The sequence below is a fragment of the Artemia sp. Qi Xiang Cuo genome, chromosome 9 (assembly GCF_049724085.1).
Source record: "Artemia sp. Qi Xiang Cuo chromosome 9, ASM4972408v1, whole genome shotgun sequence".
In the NCBI taxonomy this organism is placed as follows: domain Eukaryota; kingdom Metazoa; phylum Arthropoda; class Branchiopoda; order Anostraca; family Artemiidae; genus Artemia; species Artemia sp. Qi Xiang Cuo.
Genome location: NC_142802.1, coordinates 65,442,874 through 65,462,269, shown reverse-complemented (window position 1 = coordinate 65,462,269; position 19,396 = coordinate 65,442,874). Strand labels below are relative to the sequence as shown.

Sequence of the window (19,396 nt, the reverse complement as noted above, 5' to 3'; positions counted from 1 at the left end):
CTCAACTAAGCATTGCTATGCACCGTTGATCACAAAGGAGCAACGGTTACTTGTCTTAATTACCAAATAGGCAACTGTTGATCACAAAGGAGCAACGGTTGCTTCTGGTGATCACTTAGGAGCAACGGTTGGTTATCTTAATTGCCAGATAAGCATCTGGTGATCACAAAGGAGCGACGGTTGTTTATTTTGATTGCCAAAAAGCGTCTGATGATCACAAAGGAGCAAGGGTCGTTTATCTTGATTGCCAAAAAGCATCTGGTGATCACAAACGAGCAACCGTTGCTTATCTTAATCGCCAAATAAGCATCTGGTGATCACAAAGGAGCGACGGTCCCTTTTGATTGCCAAAATGCATCTGGTGATTACATAGGAGCAACGGTCGCTTATCTTAATTGCCATATAAGCATCTGATGATCACAAAGGAGTTACGGTTGTTTATCTTGATTGGCAAAAGTCATCTGGTGATCACATAGGAACAACGGTTGCTTATCATCACTGACAAATAAGCATTTGGTGATCCCAAAGGAGCGAAAGTTGCTTATCTTGATTGTCAAAAAGCGTGTGATGATCACAAATGAGCTACGATTGCTTATCTTGAATGCCAAAAAGCATCTGGTTATCCCAAAGTAGCAACGGTTGCTTATCTCAATTGCCAAAAAGTGTCTGATGATCACAAAGAAGCAACGGGTGCCTATCTTGATTGCTAAAAAGCATCTGGTGATCACAAAGGAGCAACGGTTGCTTATCCTAATGGCCAAAAAGCATCTGGTTATCCCAAAGTAGCAACGGTTGCTTATCTCAATTGCCAAAAAGTGTCTGATGATCACAAGGAAGCAACGGTTGCCTATCTTGATTGCCAAATAAGCATCTGGTGACCACAAAGGAGAAATGGTTGCTTATTTTAATTGCCAAATAAGCATCTGGTGATCACAAAAGAGCAACGATTGCTTATCTCAATTACCAAAAAGTGTCTGATGATCACAAAGAAGCAACGGTTGCTTATCTTGATTGCTAAAAAGCATCTGGTGATCACAAAGGAGCAACGGTTGCTTATCTTAATTGCCAAATAAGCATCTGGTGACCACAAAGGATTAACGGCTGCTTGTCTTACTTGCCAAATAAACATCTGGTGATCACAAAGGAGCAACGATTGCTTATCTGAATTGCCAAATAAGCATCTGGTTATCAGAAAAGAACAATGGTTGCTTATCTTGATCGCCAAATAAGCATCCAGTGATCACAAACGAGCCACGGTTCCTTATCTTAGTTGTCAAATAAGCATCTGGTGATCACAAAGGTACAGTGGTTACTTATTCTGATTGCCAAAAAGCGTCTGATGATCAAAAAGGAACAACGGTTGCTTACCTTGATTGCCAAAAAGTATCTGGCGATGACAAAGGAGCAACGGTTGCTTATCTTTATTGCCAAAAAGCATCTGGTGATCACAAACGAGCACCGGTTGCTTATCTTAATTGCCAAATAAGCTTTTGGTGATCACAAAGGAGCAACCGTTACATATCTTGATTACCAAAAAGCATCTGGTGATCACAAACGAGCTCGGCTGCTTATCTTAATTGCCAAATAAGCTTTTGGTGATCACAAAGGAGCAACGGTTGCCTATTTTGATGGCCAAAAAGCATCTGGTGATCACACAGGAGAAACGGCTGCTTATCTTAATTGCCTAATAAGCGGCTGGAGATCACAAAGGAGTGACGGTTGTTTATCTTGATTGCCAAAAAGCGTCTGCTGATCACAAAGGAGCAACGGTTGCTTATCTTAATTGCTAAAAAGAAATCTGGTGTTCACAAAGGAGCGACGATTGCTTATCTTGATTGCCAAAAGCCTCTGATTATCACAAAGGAGCAACGGTTGCTTATCCTGATTGCCAAAAAGTATCTGGTGATCACAAACGAGCAACGGTTGCTTATTTTAATTGCCAAATAGGAATCTGGTGATCCCAAAGGAGCAACGGTTGCTTAGCTTGATTATCAAAAAGCATCTGGTAATCACATAGGAGCAACGGTTGCTTGTCTTGATTGCCAAAAAGTGTCTGGTGATCACAAACGAGCAACGATAGCTTATCTTAATTGCCAAATAGGAATCTGGTGATCACAAAGGAGCAACGGTTGCCTATCTTTATTGCCAAAAAGCATCTAGTGGTCACATAGGAGCAACGGTTGCTTATCTTAATTGCCAAATAAGCATCCGGTGATCACAAAGGAGTGACGGTTGCTTATCTTGATTGCCAAAGAGCATCTGGTGATCACAAAGGAGCAACGGTTGCTTATCTTGATTGTCAAAAAAGCATCTGATGATCACAATCGAGCAACAGTTGCTTATCTGAATTTCCAAATAAGCATCTTGTGATCACAAAGGATCAACAATTGCTTATCATGATTGCCAAAAAGCATCTAGTGATCACATAGGAGCAACGGTTGCTTATCTTAATTGCCAAATAAGCATCTGGTGATCACAAAGGAGCAATGGTTGTTTGTCTTGGTTGCCAAAAAGCGTCTGGTGATCGCATAGGAGCAATGGTTGCTTATCTTAATTGCCAAATAAGCATCTGTTGGCCACAAACAAGCAACGGTTGCTTATCTTAATTGCCAAATGAGCATCCGGTGATCACAAAGGACCAACGGTTGCTTATCTGGATTTATCTGGAGTTGCTTATCTTCACTGACAAATGAGCATCTGGTGATCACAAAGGAGCGAAAACTACATATCTTGATTGCCAAAAAGCGTGTGATGATCACAAAGGAGCAATGATTGCTTATCTTGATTGCCAAAAAGCATCTGGTTATCCCAAAGTAGCAACGGTTGCATATCTCAATTGCCAAATAAGCATCTGGTGACCACAAAGGAGCAACGGTTGCTTATTTTAATTGCCAAATAAGCATCTGGTGATCAAAAAAGAGGAACGATTGCTATCTCAAGTGCCAAAAAGTGTCTGATGATCACAAAGAAGTGATGGTTCTTGATTGCTAAAAAGCATATGTTGATCACAAAGGAGTAACGGTTGATGATCTTAATTGCCAAATAAGCATCTGGTGATCACAAAGGAGCAAAAATTGCTTATCGCAATTGCAAAATAAGCATCTGGTTATCAGAAAAGAACAATGGTTGCTTATCTTGATTGCCAAATAAGCATCCAGTGATCACAAACGACCCACGATTCCTTATCTTAATTGTCAAATAAGCATCAGGTGATCACAAAGGAACAACGGTTACTTATCCTGATTGCCAAAAAGCGTCTGATGATCACAAAGGAGCAACGGTTGCTTACCTTGATTGCCAAAAAGTATCTGGAGATCACAAAGGAGCAACGGTTGCTTATCTTAATTGCCAAATAAGCATCTGGTGATCACAAAGGAGCAACGGTTGCTTGTCTTGGTTGCCAAAAAGCATCTGGTGATCACATAGGAGCAACGGTTGCTTATCTTAATTACCAAATAAGCATCTGGTGATCACAAAAGAGTTACGCTTGCTTATCTTGATTGGCAAAAATCATCTGGTGATCACATAGGACCAACGGTTGCTTATCTTAACTGACAAATAAGTATCTGGTGATCACAAAGCAGCAAAGGTTGCTTATCTTGATTGCCAAAAAGCATGTGATGATCACAAAGGAGCAACGATTGCATATCTTGATTGCCAAAAAGCATCTGGTTATCACAGAGTAGCAACGGTTGCCTATCTCAATTGCCAAATAAGCATCTGGTGATCACAAAGGAGAAATGGTTGCTTATTTTAATTGCCAAATAAGTATCTGGTGATCACAAAAGAGCAACGATTGCTTATCTCAATTGCCAAATAAGCATCTGGTTATCAGAAAAGAACAATGGTTGCTTATCTTGATCGCCAAATATGAATCTGTTGATCCCAAAGGAGCAACGGTTGCCTAAGCGTCTGATGATCACAAAGGAGCAGCGGTTGCTTATCTTAATTACCAAATATGAATCTGTTGATCCCAAAGGAGCAACGGTTGCCTATCTTGATTGCCAAAAAGCATCTGGTGATCACATAGGAGCAACAGTTGCTTATCTTAATTGCCAAATAAGCATCTGCTGATCACAAAGGGGCGACGGCTGCTTTTCTTGATTGCCAAATAGCGTCTGCTGATCATAAAGAAGCAACGGTTGCTTATCTTGATTGCCAAAAAGGATATGATGATCACAATCGAGCAACGGTTGCTTATCTTAATTGCCAAATAAGCATCTTGTGATCACAAAGGATCAACGGTTGCTTATCTTGATTGCCAAAAAGCATCTGCTGATCACAATCGAGCAACGGTTGCTTATCTTAATTGCCAAATGAGCATCCGGTGATCACAAAGGAGCAACGGTTGCTTATCTGGACTGCCAAAAAGTATCTGGTGATCACAAAGGAGTTACGGTTGTTTATCTTGATTGGCAAAAATCATCTAGTGATCACATAGGAGCAATGGTTGCTTATCTTAACAGACAAATAAGCATCTGGTGATCACAAAGGAGTGAAGGTTGCTTATCTTGATTGCCAAAAAGTGTGTGATGATCACACAGGAGAGACGACTGAGACCAACAGAGTACGTTGCTCCTTCACCCCAATCTATACAAGATTTCACTCCTAACACCTTCGCAAAAATTTCCAATTTCCTCTAAATCATTTCTTAAGGCCTCTTCCTACCTCATTCTGGGAAGACCTGCTTTTTGTTTGGGACCAGGGGGATGCCGAAAAGCACAATATTTGGGAACCTGTAATTCTTCATCCGTAAAATGTGGCCTAGTCATCTTGACCTTTCTTTTATTATTGTCCTTGACGGCGGCGTGTAAGCACATTGTTTGTACAGCTTACTATCTGTGCAGCTTACAGTCAAACGAGTACCTAAAATATGATGAAACATATCGAAAAACTTGCCAAAAAATAGGAAATTCCCTTTTTTAAGTTTAGACCATCACTTAAGAGAAAAGTCTAAGTAATATGCAGGGTCGTATCCAGTATTTTTTTTTAGGGGGGGGGGGGTCACAAAAGTTTTTTGTTTGGGGGGGGGGTACAATTTTATTTTTAAACGCATTAAATTTGTTTATATTCACTTTTGTTATGTTTTTACGAGTCATCCAAACATTTCGGGGGAACGGGTTCAAACCCCTACCCCCTCCCCCGGATACGACCTTGGTAATGTGATAGTTTCGGCTCGGTGAATAAATCTAAAACTAATGAATCCAATGATGCCACTTTATTGCAAGTTACAGGTGTAGGATTGTCGTAAAACTGTATGGTTCACAGGAAACATGAGGCTTAACTCTGAGAATTAATATTATTCCTCCCAGAACAGAAGGAAACGCCCCTAAGCTTTTAGAAATTGAATTTTAAAGTGAGAAAGTTTTTGATTAGTGCTTTCTCCAGTGGTTGCATTTGCTGAAGCGCATTTTATCTGAATTGAGCAGTATGTTAATATTGCCGCTGGTAACCATTTTTAATCTTATTAGTCACAAATAATATTTCCACTAGCCTGTTTACAGCAAATATGCTTATACCTGCAAACGCCAAAATTTGATAAATCAAGTTCAATATTGCTCCATAAATATTAATTACAAAGTTAATTTCTTCAAAAAATCATGGCAGACTACCCTAGTCTCGAAAGATAAATTATGTTTTTAAAGCTATGAAGTACGTTCATGTATTACGTTATTAAAATTTTAATTCAAGTAAATTCAAATAATAATAATTCGCTCCATAAATACTAATTACAAAGTTAACCTCTTCAAAAGAGCATGGCAGACTACCCTAGTGTCAAAAGATAAGTTTTTAAAGCTATGAACTATGTTCTTGTATTATGTTATTAAAATGGGCAAATTCTAGTAAATCAAAGGACTTCAGTTATTAGCATCACCTTAGCCTTACATTCTCCTGGGCCTCCAAGGAGTGCTTAGGGCATCTAAGGAGAGTCGCCAGTCATTTCTCATCGATGCGATCATCCAGATGTCTTCTCAGCCGGGCTGAAGTGAGGCGTTGAGATTTCGTAGATCCGTTGTAGCTGGGTCTTAGTGCGCTTCTGGGACGTTCCTTTTTTCTAGAATTCCACGGCTGCCACTGAAGAACGATCTTGGGAAGTGGGGTTTCAGGCATGCAAATCACGGGTCCATGATGTCTCCACTTTTTGTGCTTAATGATTTCAATTATTAGAGGCGGGGATGTCTTTTGCTGTACATCAACATTTGTAGCTTTTTGCATCCAATGGATATTGAAGATTCGTTTGAAGCACAAGTTTTCGTTCCCTTAGTTTTTTTTCAGTCATCGGTGACTGGAAGAGTACCATAAGTGCCAGAGTGCCGTGTTTCTGAGCCCTAGCAGAGTGTGAAGAAGACTCTGCTATTGAAAAGTCTCAGCCTTTGTTGCTGAGAATACTTTTGGGTATTCCAGGTCTTTGCTAGCTTTCCAAAAGGAGCGTTGAAAAGACTGATTTCTCATTGATACAGTATTATTTAAGGTACTCTCGAGATATTTTAACACCACAGCCTGTTCAAATGTCTGGTTATCGCACCCTAGGTCTAACGTGATATTAGAATAATTCTACCAAAATAATGGGGAGCCTTTTTTTTAAAATAGAAGTTGAATTTTGCTTATCTATAAAGTCGTAAATATAAACGCAGGTAAAACGAAATGCGTTTAAAAAGTTTAAAAAAGTTTACAACATGTACAAGTAGGAAGTAACATATAGAAAGTTATCTTGTTCTCGAATAGGAGTGACCCCAAAATTCAAATGACACCTCAAACCGGACGGAATTTTAATTTTGGATTAAAAAATGATTTTATTAATAATATTTACTCTTATTTTACTCCAATATTACTCTAATATTTACTCTGGTTGCAGTCGTTTTTCCCTTTCTCTTTCGAAATTCCGCCCTGATCATGGCAGATGTTTCGTCTGTAACATCCTGTAATACTTTTTTTCTGTATTTAAGGCGGAAATGAGGACGTTTCCACTTGATGAAAGTGAAGCTAACATCTTTTCTTTTTCATTGTTTTGCTTTTGAAGGTTTGACTTCATATTTTAATTTTGAAAATCTTATTTCAGAGCAGAGCTTCTGCATTCAATTTTGGAAATTAGCAGAAAAGGGCTCGGTTTTTCGGAAGATGAAATGTAATTTTTGGGAAAAATTTGGGATGGAAAAAACAGAGATATTCTTAGCAGAGGCGTCAAAACACTTTTGAGAGGGATAAATATGGACCGAGTATTTCACATGATTTCTCAAAATGTTTATGGATGGATATAACCGCGTTTTTACCATGTTGTTATCCAATTATCGAAGTGTGATATTATAGCGTAATATAATTACCCCCTGATACAGAGAATTACTTCACCTTGATTACTTGTCCCTGGGAAGGGGAAAGTCTGATTTGGACTACAGGTGTTGATTTCCAGAAGAAGGAGAAGCTTTTTTTCCGTGAATCAAACAGTATTGAATCATGAGAAACAATATTTCAATCTTCTATATTTTGGTTAATAAGATCCACTGGCCATATTCAATAATTTCGTATTAGGGCTTCTCTCAAATGCGGTTTGTGAAATATTTTTTAATAATGCCGAAATTGAAAAATTGAAAATTTCAATTTTGAAAAATTGAAAATTTTATGCCGAAAATGAACACCAAGGGAGGGGAATGTGGTCGAGTCAATACCTCGCTCTTTAAGGCAAAGATTTTTAAGTACTTTCATAAGAGCTATTTATTCTAAATAACGGCCTTTGTGATTAAGGGGTCATTTTTAAATAATTGGAACAAAATTCGAACTTTAGCTTAAAGAGCGAGGTATTGACTAGGGAGCGAACCCCCTAATATACGTATTAAAAACATATGAATATAGAAGTTCGTTACTTAAGTTAATTCGTAAGTTACGTATATTTATTACTAATAAAAACGTTCCTAAATAAAATTAAACAAGTTTCGAGAAAGCCATTTAATCGAATAAAACTAAAATTAATATGACATTTTGTTTTAATTACTCATGTACGTTGAGCCAAAATCAAAACCTGCATTAATTCAAAAACGTTTAAAAAATTAAATAAAAAAAAACAAGTTTTTTTAACTGAAAGTAAGGAACGACGTTAAAACTTAAAACGAACAGAAATTATTCCATATAAGAAAGGGGCTGTCCCCTCTTCAACGCCTTGCTCTTTACGCTATAGTTTGACTTTCTCATAACTCTATTTTTTTTAAACAATAAAAAACTTTAGCGTAAAGAGCGAGGCGTTGAGGAGGGGACAGTCCCTTTCATATACGGAATAATTTCTGTTCGTTTTAAGTTTTAACGTCGTTCCTTACTTTCAGTTAAAAAAACTTGTTTTTTTTATTTAATGAAAGAAAGGTTGAGGTGGCTAGGGCACGTTGTGCGGATGAAGGATGACAGATTGCCGAAGATTGTTCTTCTCGGCCAACCGTTTAGGGCTAAACGGAAAGCAGGTCGTTCTTGTCTAGGGTGGGCGGACGTCATAAAGAAATATTTAAAGGAAATGGGAACTTCGTGGGAGGGTGTAAAAAGGGAGGCTTTGAAAAGATTGGGATGGAGGAGGAGCGTGCGTAGTTGTGTTGGCCTCAGGCGGCTTAGTGCTGCGGTGAGTTGTTAGTAGTATTAGTAGTAGTAGTAGTAGTAGTAGTAGTAGTATTTCCTCCTTTGAGAGAAACAACTTTTTTTTTCTGTTTTATGTGGTACTTGAGGGCGATCTGGCATTTATTCTTGATAGGGTTAATAATTAAGATTACATGTTCCTTTTTACCGATAATTGCGGCACTACAGTAATTAATGACAAATCCAACACAAAAACTAATTAGTACCACTCTGAAAACTAATCTTGCAAGTGCTAATTACTAAACTAAGACCACAAAAAAAATCTAATAGTTATAAATATGATAATAAATCAAAATTATGTATTACGTAAAATCTAGTAATTTGTGGGTGAAATCATGCACCCTGTTAAGCTTACCTATAAGCTAAAATAAAACGCTTTATTACTTTTTCAACGCATTATTAAAACTTCATTGCGGCTATTGAAAGCTCTAATTATAGTTTTAAATAGTTTCAAACCATGTGTTAAATAGATTTAACTAGCTTTAAACGTATATCTGACTAGTACATATACTTATACTCTATAAACTCTATATATATTCTAGTGCCCTTTTTAAGTGACCAAAAAGATTGGAGGACAAAAAGGCTCCGACCCACGCCCTTTTTCTCTTAAAATCGTCAGATCAAAATTTTGAAATAGCCACTTTGTTCAACATAGTTGAAAGGCTGAATAACTATGTCTTTGGAGATAATACGGCCATATATAATATACTTGTAACTTGGATTAAAAATTGGTAAGTAAAGTTGGTCAGATGAGAGGAAAGATTAACCCCTCCCCATCAACGAGTTTTTGCCTATTTTTCTGCTTAACGGCTCATCAGAGGCATTTTCAGCCTATTATTACTCTGCGTTTTAGTTGTTATTCAAACGGTCATGCAGTAATAGGCCCGTTTTTTAGCACTAAGATCTTACATCTAAGATCTTACATCTTTCTGCAAAGATTATCTTTTTTAACTCATCTTTGTTCTAAGATCTTACAACTCACTGATGTTAGCAAAAAGTGTGAAGACCGCCACTGTTTTGCCCTATAGAACAATGATGAGAGAACTTTGATGATCTACTCGTCAGTGTTCTCCGACCGCTGATCAGAGCAGAATGATGAAAGACGTTTGCACAAAAATGACCAAAGATGTAAGATCTTTGTTCAAAGATTTCACTTTTAAGCGTTTTCTGACAAAAGATGTAAGATCTTAGCACATTGATGAGTGAAAAAACAGGCCTAATATCTGTGTTATCGGGGAAATCCATTCTCAGCGATGAAACAAGAATTTGAAGACAAGGTCGCTGTCATGTGTGAAGATCGCGTCGTACCTTTTTGCACTCCCGTAGTAACCGTTTTCATTGTTATTAAAAAAATAATGAAATAAAATAAATAATGAGGAAAGGATAAGTTTCCTCCTTTAAAACCGAATTTGCTCGTTATTGATTTTAATTATTTTACTTATATTACTTTATTATTGTATTTGTTGTTAATTTTGATTTTTTTTTTATTTAATGTACTTAATTTATTTGTATTAATTGTATTATCATGTTGTCATTATGTTTTTATATGATTATTTGGTTATTATATTATAATGAAATTGAAAAATATAATCATATAAAATTTATATTAATAATTACTGTATGAATCTGTTTTTATATAAAGAAATTGTTATATTTATTTATAGATATATAATAAATTTATAGGAGTCAATAAAAAATAGTAAAATAATAGTTATATTATTATACAATCATTGTATTATCATTTATTATTTAATTTTGTTATTTACTTGTATTATTTTAAGCGTATTTCCTCCTTTGAGAGAAATAACCTTTTTTTTGTTATCTGTTTTATGTGGTACTTGAGGGCGATCTGGCATTTATTCTTGATAGGGTTAATAATTAAGATTACATGTTCATTTTCACCAATAGTTGCGGCACTACAGTAATTAATGACAAATCCAACACAAAAACCAATTAGTACCACTCTAAAAACTAATCTTGCAAGTGCTAATTACTAAATTAAGACCACAAAAAACTAATAGTCATAAATTTGGTAACAAATCAAAATTATTTATTTATTTATTTATTAATCCACATAACGGTAAGCTAAAAAGCTTGTCGTACTAATACAATATATAATAAAATGAAAGGCAACACAACCGTCTAAACTGAAAAGGCACTTGTGTAAAACTGGATACCGACAAACATATTCTTAAACGATTCAACTGATCCGGCTTCAGCAACTTCTGGTGGTAAATTATTCCAAGAGTCTCTGACCCTTTTAACAAATGAATTGTGTCCGATTTTCCTGTGGGTTCTTGGTGGGTACATTTTATAAGGATGCTGTCGTGTGAAGTTGTAGTGGCTGAATTCGAAAAATTTTCCTACCTCAATATCGTCCACGCCTTTGATTATTTTGAATGTGTTTATGAGGTCGGTACGGCGACGTCGGAAATGCAGTGAAGGAAGTTGGAGCCTAGTTAGTCTTTGTGCGTAAGGAAGGTGTTTCAAATAAGGGATCATTTTTGTCGCCCGCCTCTGAATCTTTTCAACTCGGTGCTTGTCTGTTACATTCAGAGGAAACCAAGCAGAAGTATTATATTCAACAACTGGCCGAACAAATGATTTATAAAGTAACATAAAATTCTTAAGATTAAACTTCCTGAAATTCCGTTTTAAAGTGATGAGTTGGTAACTTGCATTTCTTACTACAGTCAAATCATTTCTATCAAATTTTAAATGCGTATCAAAGTGAACACCGAGGTCGTTTACAAGTTATTCTGATCGTATATGTGAGCTAGATAGGGAGTATGAACGGCTGGGCTGATTTTTATTCCGGTAATGAAGCACTGTCCATGTTGATTCATTAACAAATAATGAGTTAGATTTGCACCATCGTGTTATTGAATCAAGATCTTCTTGAATCATAGGCTCATCATCGGTAGTTAGTATTGGTCGGTAAATTTTAGCATCATCAGCAAACAACTTCACTGACGAATGACGAACACAAGATGGTAAATCATTGATGAAAATACAGAAGAGTATAGGGCCCAAGCAACTACCCTGGGGTACCCCACTCAGGACATCAATTGATTGAGATGCTGCTTCACCGACAACTACTTGTTGAGACCTACCACGCAAATAATCAGCCATCCAATCAACAGTTCTTACACCAATATTATAGAGTCGACATTTTTCAACTAGTTGTGACATTGAAACTTTGTCAAAAGCTTTGGCGAAGTCTATGTAAATGCAATCAAACGGTATACCAAGATCAGCATAATGCTGAAAATCAACAATAACTTCCAGAAGTTGAGTGTTGCAAGACCTTCTCTTACGAAAACCATGCTGGGCAGGATTGCAAAGATTATTTTCATCAAAATAAGTTTGGATTCTTGCAACAATCAGCTTTTCCATAACCCGGCAAAATATAGATGTGAGGGAGATCGGACGGTAATTTTTTAAATCTGATTTGAGACTGGCTTTGTGTAGGGGTTTAACCATTGCTTTCTTCCAACCTGAGGGACAGGAACCTGTCGCCAAGGACTGATTGTACAGAAACGTAAGCGGTTGTGCAATTACATCAGCAATCTGTATTATCATAGTGTTAGGAAATCCATCTATATCTGGGGACTTAGATGTATCAAGCTTTTCAAGTATTTGATGAACCTCTGCAACACTAAAGTCTATATCATTACATGATAAAGTCCCACTTTGTATTCCCTGAACTAAACCTTGGTCATGATGTGTCTGGTTAGGTGTAACAAAAACTGATGCAAAAGTTTCATTAAATATGCATGCCTTATCAAAATCATCATCAATTTTTTGTTGTGTAACCGGATGCGTGAATTTGCAGTTACTCGGTGAAAAGTTCGGATTGTTTCTATTTACATATTTCCAAAACTGCTTTGGGCAAGTTTTGCTCGATTGAATAATGTGTGATTCCACTACTTCCCTATTCGCTCTTAACAACTTTGTGGCCCTGTTCCTAGCACGTTTATACAATGACCACGTGTCATCATCCTGATTCATAGAACTTGGTTTTTGCGAAATCTTTTGTTCAATTTTTAGTTTAGTGTAAGATCTCCAAAGATGATTTTTTTTTCCTGGATTGACTTGAGTATATGTCTAGGTAGTTTTGGTCTCTTCCTTTGGCCAGAATATTTTTTAATCAAAGGAACAAATCTATCCCTACATTCTATCAATGCCTGTTTAAAAAATTCAAATGCAACGTCAGGTGCCACTTTTCCTTTCTGTAGCTCATCCGTGATATTCAAAGACACAAGGAATTCCCTCATTGACTGATAATCAGCCTTAGCATAATCATACCTACGAGAATCAGTATTTTCTCGCTGGACAAACGTATTCATAGTAATTTGAATTACAGAATGGTCATTATGTATTGCATAAAATTTAGTAATTTGTGGGTGAAATCATGCACCCTGTTAAGCTTACCCATAAGCTAAAATATAACGTTGTATTACATCTCGCATATAACGCTGACGTATGCGTTTCATTTCGCGACCTGATAGCGAAGTTATTCTGTAAAAAAAAAAAAAAAAAAAAAAAAAAAAACTAAAATTCGGGAGATCTTTTTTCAATTAGCGTAATTTTTCCCGCTCTTTGAATGCTCTATATGGGGAGTTGGGGAATCATATGTTGGTTAGCAACATATGAGTCCCTTGTACAACTATATGTTTCTTAGCATCAGAAAATACAGTTTTATCCCAAGTCGACACTTCAGCACTTTCCCTGATAGGTAACTTGTCCTGTGAGTAACATTAGCCTACCCTGCTTATTTATTTTTATTCTTAAGGGGAATTCTTATAATACCCTTATAAGAATACCTATATAATACCTTTTATTCTTATAATTAACAGCTTAAGAAATTAAATTAAAGAAGCGCTTCAGCGCTCTTAAGAAGAGCGCTGAAAATCTTTATTTGCGTTTTTCTCGGAGTGAATTCTTAAGCATTAGGACAATTTCGCTGTCGGGTTGCGACCTTATCACCCTGAACAACATAATAATTTGTTTTCTTGCTGAGATTCATAATAAAGTTTTGTTGCTATTCCAGGCTCTTGCACCCGACTGATCCACAAGATCTGAATTCATACCCAATATTACTGAAGGGCATGAAACCTAGCGAGGAACGCTGTTATCTATGTGATTTAACTGAAGCAAGGTTTGTTGAAAAAAAGATCTTTTGTAATTTTTGCTCCCATCTGTATTCTAGGTTTTTAACCTTTAAAAAAAAAAAAAAAAAAAAATCTCACCTCCTCTCAATGGCACCAATAGATGAAATTAAATAACTATTTAAACATTAAAAAAAAAAAAAAAATAAATGCCACCTACATTTAAATTACTTGAAAATAGCAGCCGAAGAGTGGTCTTCGCATTATCGCACTGCTATACCTAGAGTTTTAACCTTTAGGGGAGGTTTAGTATTTTGTTTTAGCTTCCTCATTTTAAGTTTATGATAGTTTAATTTGCTATTTTTTTTCGCGATTGACGCTTTGCATCTTATAATTTGCCCATAGTGAAATGAAAGCGAATGGAAGATAAGTTTTATTAGTTTTTTTTAGTTATAACTAATTTTATTAGTTATTTAAGATTTTCTCAGGGTCCGTTTTGTTCCAGCCTTTACGTCAGAGAAATATGTAAAAATTACGATGTGTAGCTAAAAATTCAGTTTGACATGCAATATAGTCAAATAACACTAGGTAATCTGTCATGCAACACTTTGCCTTTTCTTGGCAATTTCCTTTTGTTCTCTTACCTTTTTATGCTCAAATTTATATCCAATGAAATATCTGACATTATATATTTATTACCAGTTTAAATGGAAAAAATAAATATTTAGTCAAACAGTTCGTGGTAACAAACTGTAAGTAAGGAGCGTCCCGGCTCAATAGTAAGTGATTTCAAATGTGTAAGTTTCATTAAGTTTAGTTTTACCAACCAAAAGTTATGAGCCGGAGAAAATTTGCCTTGTTTTCGATAAAAAGGGAAACACCCACTAAAATTCATAGGATCTGAATGACAATCACACCATCAAATTCAGCGTATCAGAGAACCCTGCTGTAGAGGTTTCAAGCTACTATCTACAAAAATGTGGAATTTTGTATTTTTTGCCAGAAGAAAGATGCGTGTTTGTTTTATTTTATTTTTTTTTTCTTAGGGTGATCGTATTGACCCAATGGTCCTATAAAATTAAGAGAGGGCTGATTCGAACGGAAATTAAAAGTTCTAGTGTTCTTTTTAAGTGACCAAAAACATTGGAGGACAACTAGGCCCCTTCCTACGCTCAATTTTTTTCCAGTCACCCGACCAAAATTTTGGGATAGCCGTTTTGTTCAGCGTAGTCGAAAAATCTAATACCTGTGTCTTTGAGGATGACTTAATCCCCTACACTCCCCGGGGGAAGGGCTGCAAGTTATGAACTTTGCCCATTGTTTACATATACGCTAGTATTGATTATTGGGAAGCATACAGACGTTTTCAGGAGATATTTTTTCTGCTTTTGGGGGTGGAGCGGGATGAGTTTTGTGGAAGGATTTTTCATGGAGGAATTTTTCATGGGGGAAGGGAATTTTCCATGAAGGGGGTGCCGGATGTCCCAGCATTATTAAAAAATTGGGCAGAAATTAAATAATAAAACAAGTTTTTTCAACTGAAAGTAAGGACCAGCGTTAAAACTTAAAACGAACAGAAATTATTACACATACGAGGGGGTTCGTCCCCTCGTCAATACTCGCTCTTTACGCAAGTTGATTTTAGTATTTTCAAGAGAGATATTTATTCTAATTAAACGGGCTTCTTGATTCAGGGATCGTTCTTAAAGAACTGGAACAAAATTCGAACCTTAAATGTAATAATTTCTGTTCGTTTTAGGTTTTGATGTTGCTCCTTACTTTCAGTTGAAAGAATTGTTTTTTTTATTTAATTCACACTTAAGATAAAAATGGGGGCGAAAACAATCGGGTCCCAATCATACTAATAAACATTAAATTTTTTCGGGGTGGGGATTGGGGGATTTCGAATACAAATTTTATTAATAATTTGAATAAGTGACAAAATTTGGGTAAATTTAGGATTGGGGGGGCTCTCCCGCTGGTTTTGTCCGTTGTTAAAATCATGGTCTGTTTCCCCTATCTCCAGTAGCTTGCTCGCCTTCCATGGAGTAACTAGTTGCTGCATTTTGTAAAAGATTGCAAAACTTTAATGATCCGCCTAAAATAAAAATTACAAAAATTGCGAAGATTTTCGGATTCATAAATATGTTTTACATTGAATTCGACTGCAAATTTGCAAAGTTTGAAGAGCAGATTCAGCCTAAGAAAGTATCATATTCAGTTTTGATTACCACGAAATATTGCATGGGAGGGCTGTAATTTAGTCGTATGGGGGGCTGTAGGGTTGTTTAACATTTTAATTATGTTCCTTCGTCGTCTTTCTAAATTGTTTAGAATTAATTCACAGGATCGTGTTCGTCTTCAGTTTTAATGTCGCTCTTTACTTTTATATGAAAAAACCTGTTTTTAGCTTGATACTGATTTAGAGACTGGCTTAAACTTGAAAGATGTAATGAGGCATTAAAATCATAAAAAAAAACCTGTTAGATACAAGTTAAACGAAGAGGATGAGTATAACTTATCTAATAGATATATTTGCGCGTCGGTGAAATTCAGCCAGCCAATAGCTAATCTGAAAAGTATAAGGTGATGCTATAAATAATAACTGGAAAGCAGAGACCAGACTAGTCATAGGTTTTTGGATGCTCCCAAGAGAGTATTCGTTTTTCCGTTTTCTATTGCCTATAGGCATGTAACTGTATCTCATTATAGAGATTACATGCAGTGAATGGGTTTAATTTTTGGGGTTCAAGGGGACGCAGTTTGGTTAGTATATTATGGTGTTTTGTCTCACGGCTCGAGTATCGAGGCGAAACTTTTTGGATTTTTTTTTTAAGGAGGGGGAGGGGACTTTTTAGGAAGAATGTCGGAGGAAGGTAACGAACTATTTTTTTCCGGTCTTCACAAAACAGTAAATAATAAGATTTTTTTCTTGTTTATGCCTGTCCTGTGACAAGCTCTTTTGCTAGCTATTGAATTAAAGTGTTGAAGTAATAGGAAGAGTCAATATAGAAATTCCATATTAAGTTTAGAGTTTCAAAATGTAGACTTAGGGTTCACAGTAGATGTAAAAATGCCACAATTTCAGAAAAATATGATAAACGGTCGATGAAAACTTCTTTACTGTCAAGGCGACTTGAGAATGGTCTACTGGAATAATGATCTATTAACTTAATAACCCACTAAAGGAATCTTTCTCGCTTTCTATTTCACTATAAAAGAAAGTCCGCTATCCACTCTTTTTATTTTAACATGCCCATATTTTGATAATTTTTAGGAAGAAACTTGAAATGAATAGATTTTTTAGTTTTCATTTTCTTGGTTATATAATTAGTTTGTTTTTCTAGTTGTTTTAATGACTAAATGTTATTACTATTACCCCCAGAAACTATTTTAATTCCTTCTCCCCCCCCCAAATATTGTTACCATTTTATTTATTAGTTTAGAGCAAGTAAGAAATGGGACTCACGAAAAATAACTCGTAAACTACTGAAAAAAGAGGAAGAAGGGAAACGGTAGATTTTTGTCCTAAAGGAAGAAGGGAAACGGTAGATTTTGAAATCCCTAAACTACTGAAAAAAGAGAAAGAAGGGAAACGGTAGATTTTTGTCCTAAAGGAAGAAGGGAAACGGTAGATTTTGAAATCCCTAAACTACTAAAAAAAGAGGAAGAAAGGAAACGGTAGATTTTTGCTCTAAAGGAAGAAGGGAAACGGTAGATTTTGAAATCCCTAAACTACTGAAAAAAGAGGAAGAAGGGAAACGGTAGATTTTTGCCCTAAAGGAAGAAGGAAGAAGGGGAACGGTAGATTTTGAAATCCCTAAACTACTGAAAAAAGAGAAAGAAGGGAAACGGTAGATTTTTGCCCTAAAGGAAGAAGGGAAACGGTATATTTTGAAATCCCTAGACTACTGAAAAAAGAGGAAGAAGGGAAACGATAAATTTTTGCCCTACAGGAAGAGGGAAGCAGGGAAACGGTAGATTCTGAAATCCCTAAACTACTGAAAAAAAAGAACGGAAACGGTAGATTTTTGCTTTAAAGGAAGGAGGAAGAAGGCCCAAAAAGAGGCCCATTACTGCAGATTTCCGTCACCTTCTAGCCACTGACTTGCCCAGTGTCCTAACACGAGGCAAAGTATATGGCGGAATACGCTGCCAGATTGGATGGATTTAAGCCAGATGTCACTGCCAAAATTATGGCCGGGAGGTTCGACCCCCATGAAAAGATGAAGCAGCCACCTTACCACAATAAAAAATCCCTTGAGGAGCAATCTGAGGTGGAAGGAAGAACTTCTCTTGCTAGTACCGGTTCTGAGGATCAAGTGCCACTTGCCACTTTTGGCTGACGATTGGCGGGATCTCCCCTGTCCTTTGTGAGACGAATGTTACCTGCACAAGTTAGTTTGAAGCCGAAGGGCAGGATCCTCGGAATGGGGGAAAATAATGGTAGATAGCTTGATACTACCATGCAAAGCAAAGGGGAAAAATTAAGATAATAAAAATTAAGATACCCCATACAAAGGGGAAAAATTAAGATAGGTAAGCCTTGTGTCAAAATAACACCCACTAGGAGGCACCAGTAGCCTAGTTGCCATATGCTTTTCCATTTATTTGTTTACATAGGGGGGGGGAATAGGGGTTTCTGGCCTGAGCCTTGTGAGTCCGCCTATAATAATAATAATAGCAAATAATTCCTCACCTGTCCAATCTATTCAATGTCTATTTGGAATGCTCAGAACTTGCTACCGGAGCAAGTTCCTCTGTAGTTAACTTCTTTTCATTGATAATAAGGAATGAATTGGAATTATGGTTTCTTAATAAAACAGGCCTCACGCTCACTAGCTGATGTATAATTTGGCCTTTGAATTTGTAATTTTCCTGTTTCAGAACATATTTATTATTTTTTAGATGGCTGGTCACCGACTGCCCCAAGATGGATTATCCTCGAGCAAATATATGTGTCATTTGCTTACAGGGCTTTCTGTACAAAGATGGCGAGAAGGTTTGCGATTTCAAGCTTTGGCCGTTAGACTTCGACCCTGAGTTTAGACAGGTGATTACTGTCCAACCACCAAAGAAGAGTCAATCATACATTACTATCAATTGACTGGTTTATTCTCTTGTGTGTTAATGACTTTTCTCTTCTTTTTATTTTCAGTACAAATTCCCAAACCGATTTGTGGTCCTATAAATCTGCATGTGTCTTCAATTTGGAATTTAACGCCCAAGATTGACCAGCAGAATGTCGGACTAACATTTTGTTTTCTAGAAGAAAAATAAAAATAAAACTTTGACATTCCGTCGAAGGGTGAACGAAAAGATTATTCTACAATTTGTCCCAAAGGGATAGTTATTTAGCAGTAATTTAGAAGTATTTTGCTTTTAAATCCCGCAGATTCATTGATGGGGGACGACGCAAAGAAGTCACTGTATTATTATAGTATTTAACCTTTATGAGTTTAACAGTATTTCGAAAATACTTGTAAATGTATTGATGAAGAATTGGACGAAAATTTTAACCTAATAACTAACTATATTAAAGTAAAGAAATAAATAGTCTCTGAATTATATTAAGAAATAATAAAATAACTAAGTTTGATTAATAAATATTATGAGATAGATATCTCTGGCGTAGCCAACGGTCTCAGTAGAAACCTTCCAGAGTTTGGCAATTC

At 36.3% G+C, this 19,396-nt stretch overlaps 1 protein-coding gene across 1 annotated transcript in view; it reads left to right on the top strand.

The window, feature by feature from the left end:
* Pbp49 (proximal sequence element A Pbp49) overlaps positions 1–19,396 on the top strand; it is a 204,723-nt gene extending 185,327 nt beyond the window's left edge. Inside the window, exons 8-9 of the mRNA XM_089094144.1 lie at positions 13,664–13,771; positions 18,630–19,396. Of these exons, the coding sequence (XP_088950270.1) occupies positions 13,664–13,771; positions 18,630–18,828 (307 nt within the window). The 3' untranslated portion in view covers positions 18,829–19,396. The remainder of the gene's footprint in view (positions 1–13,663; positions 13,772–18,629) is intronic.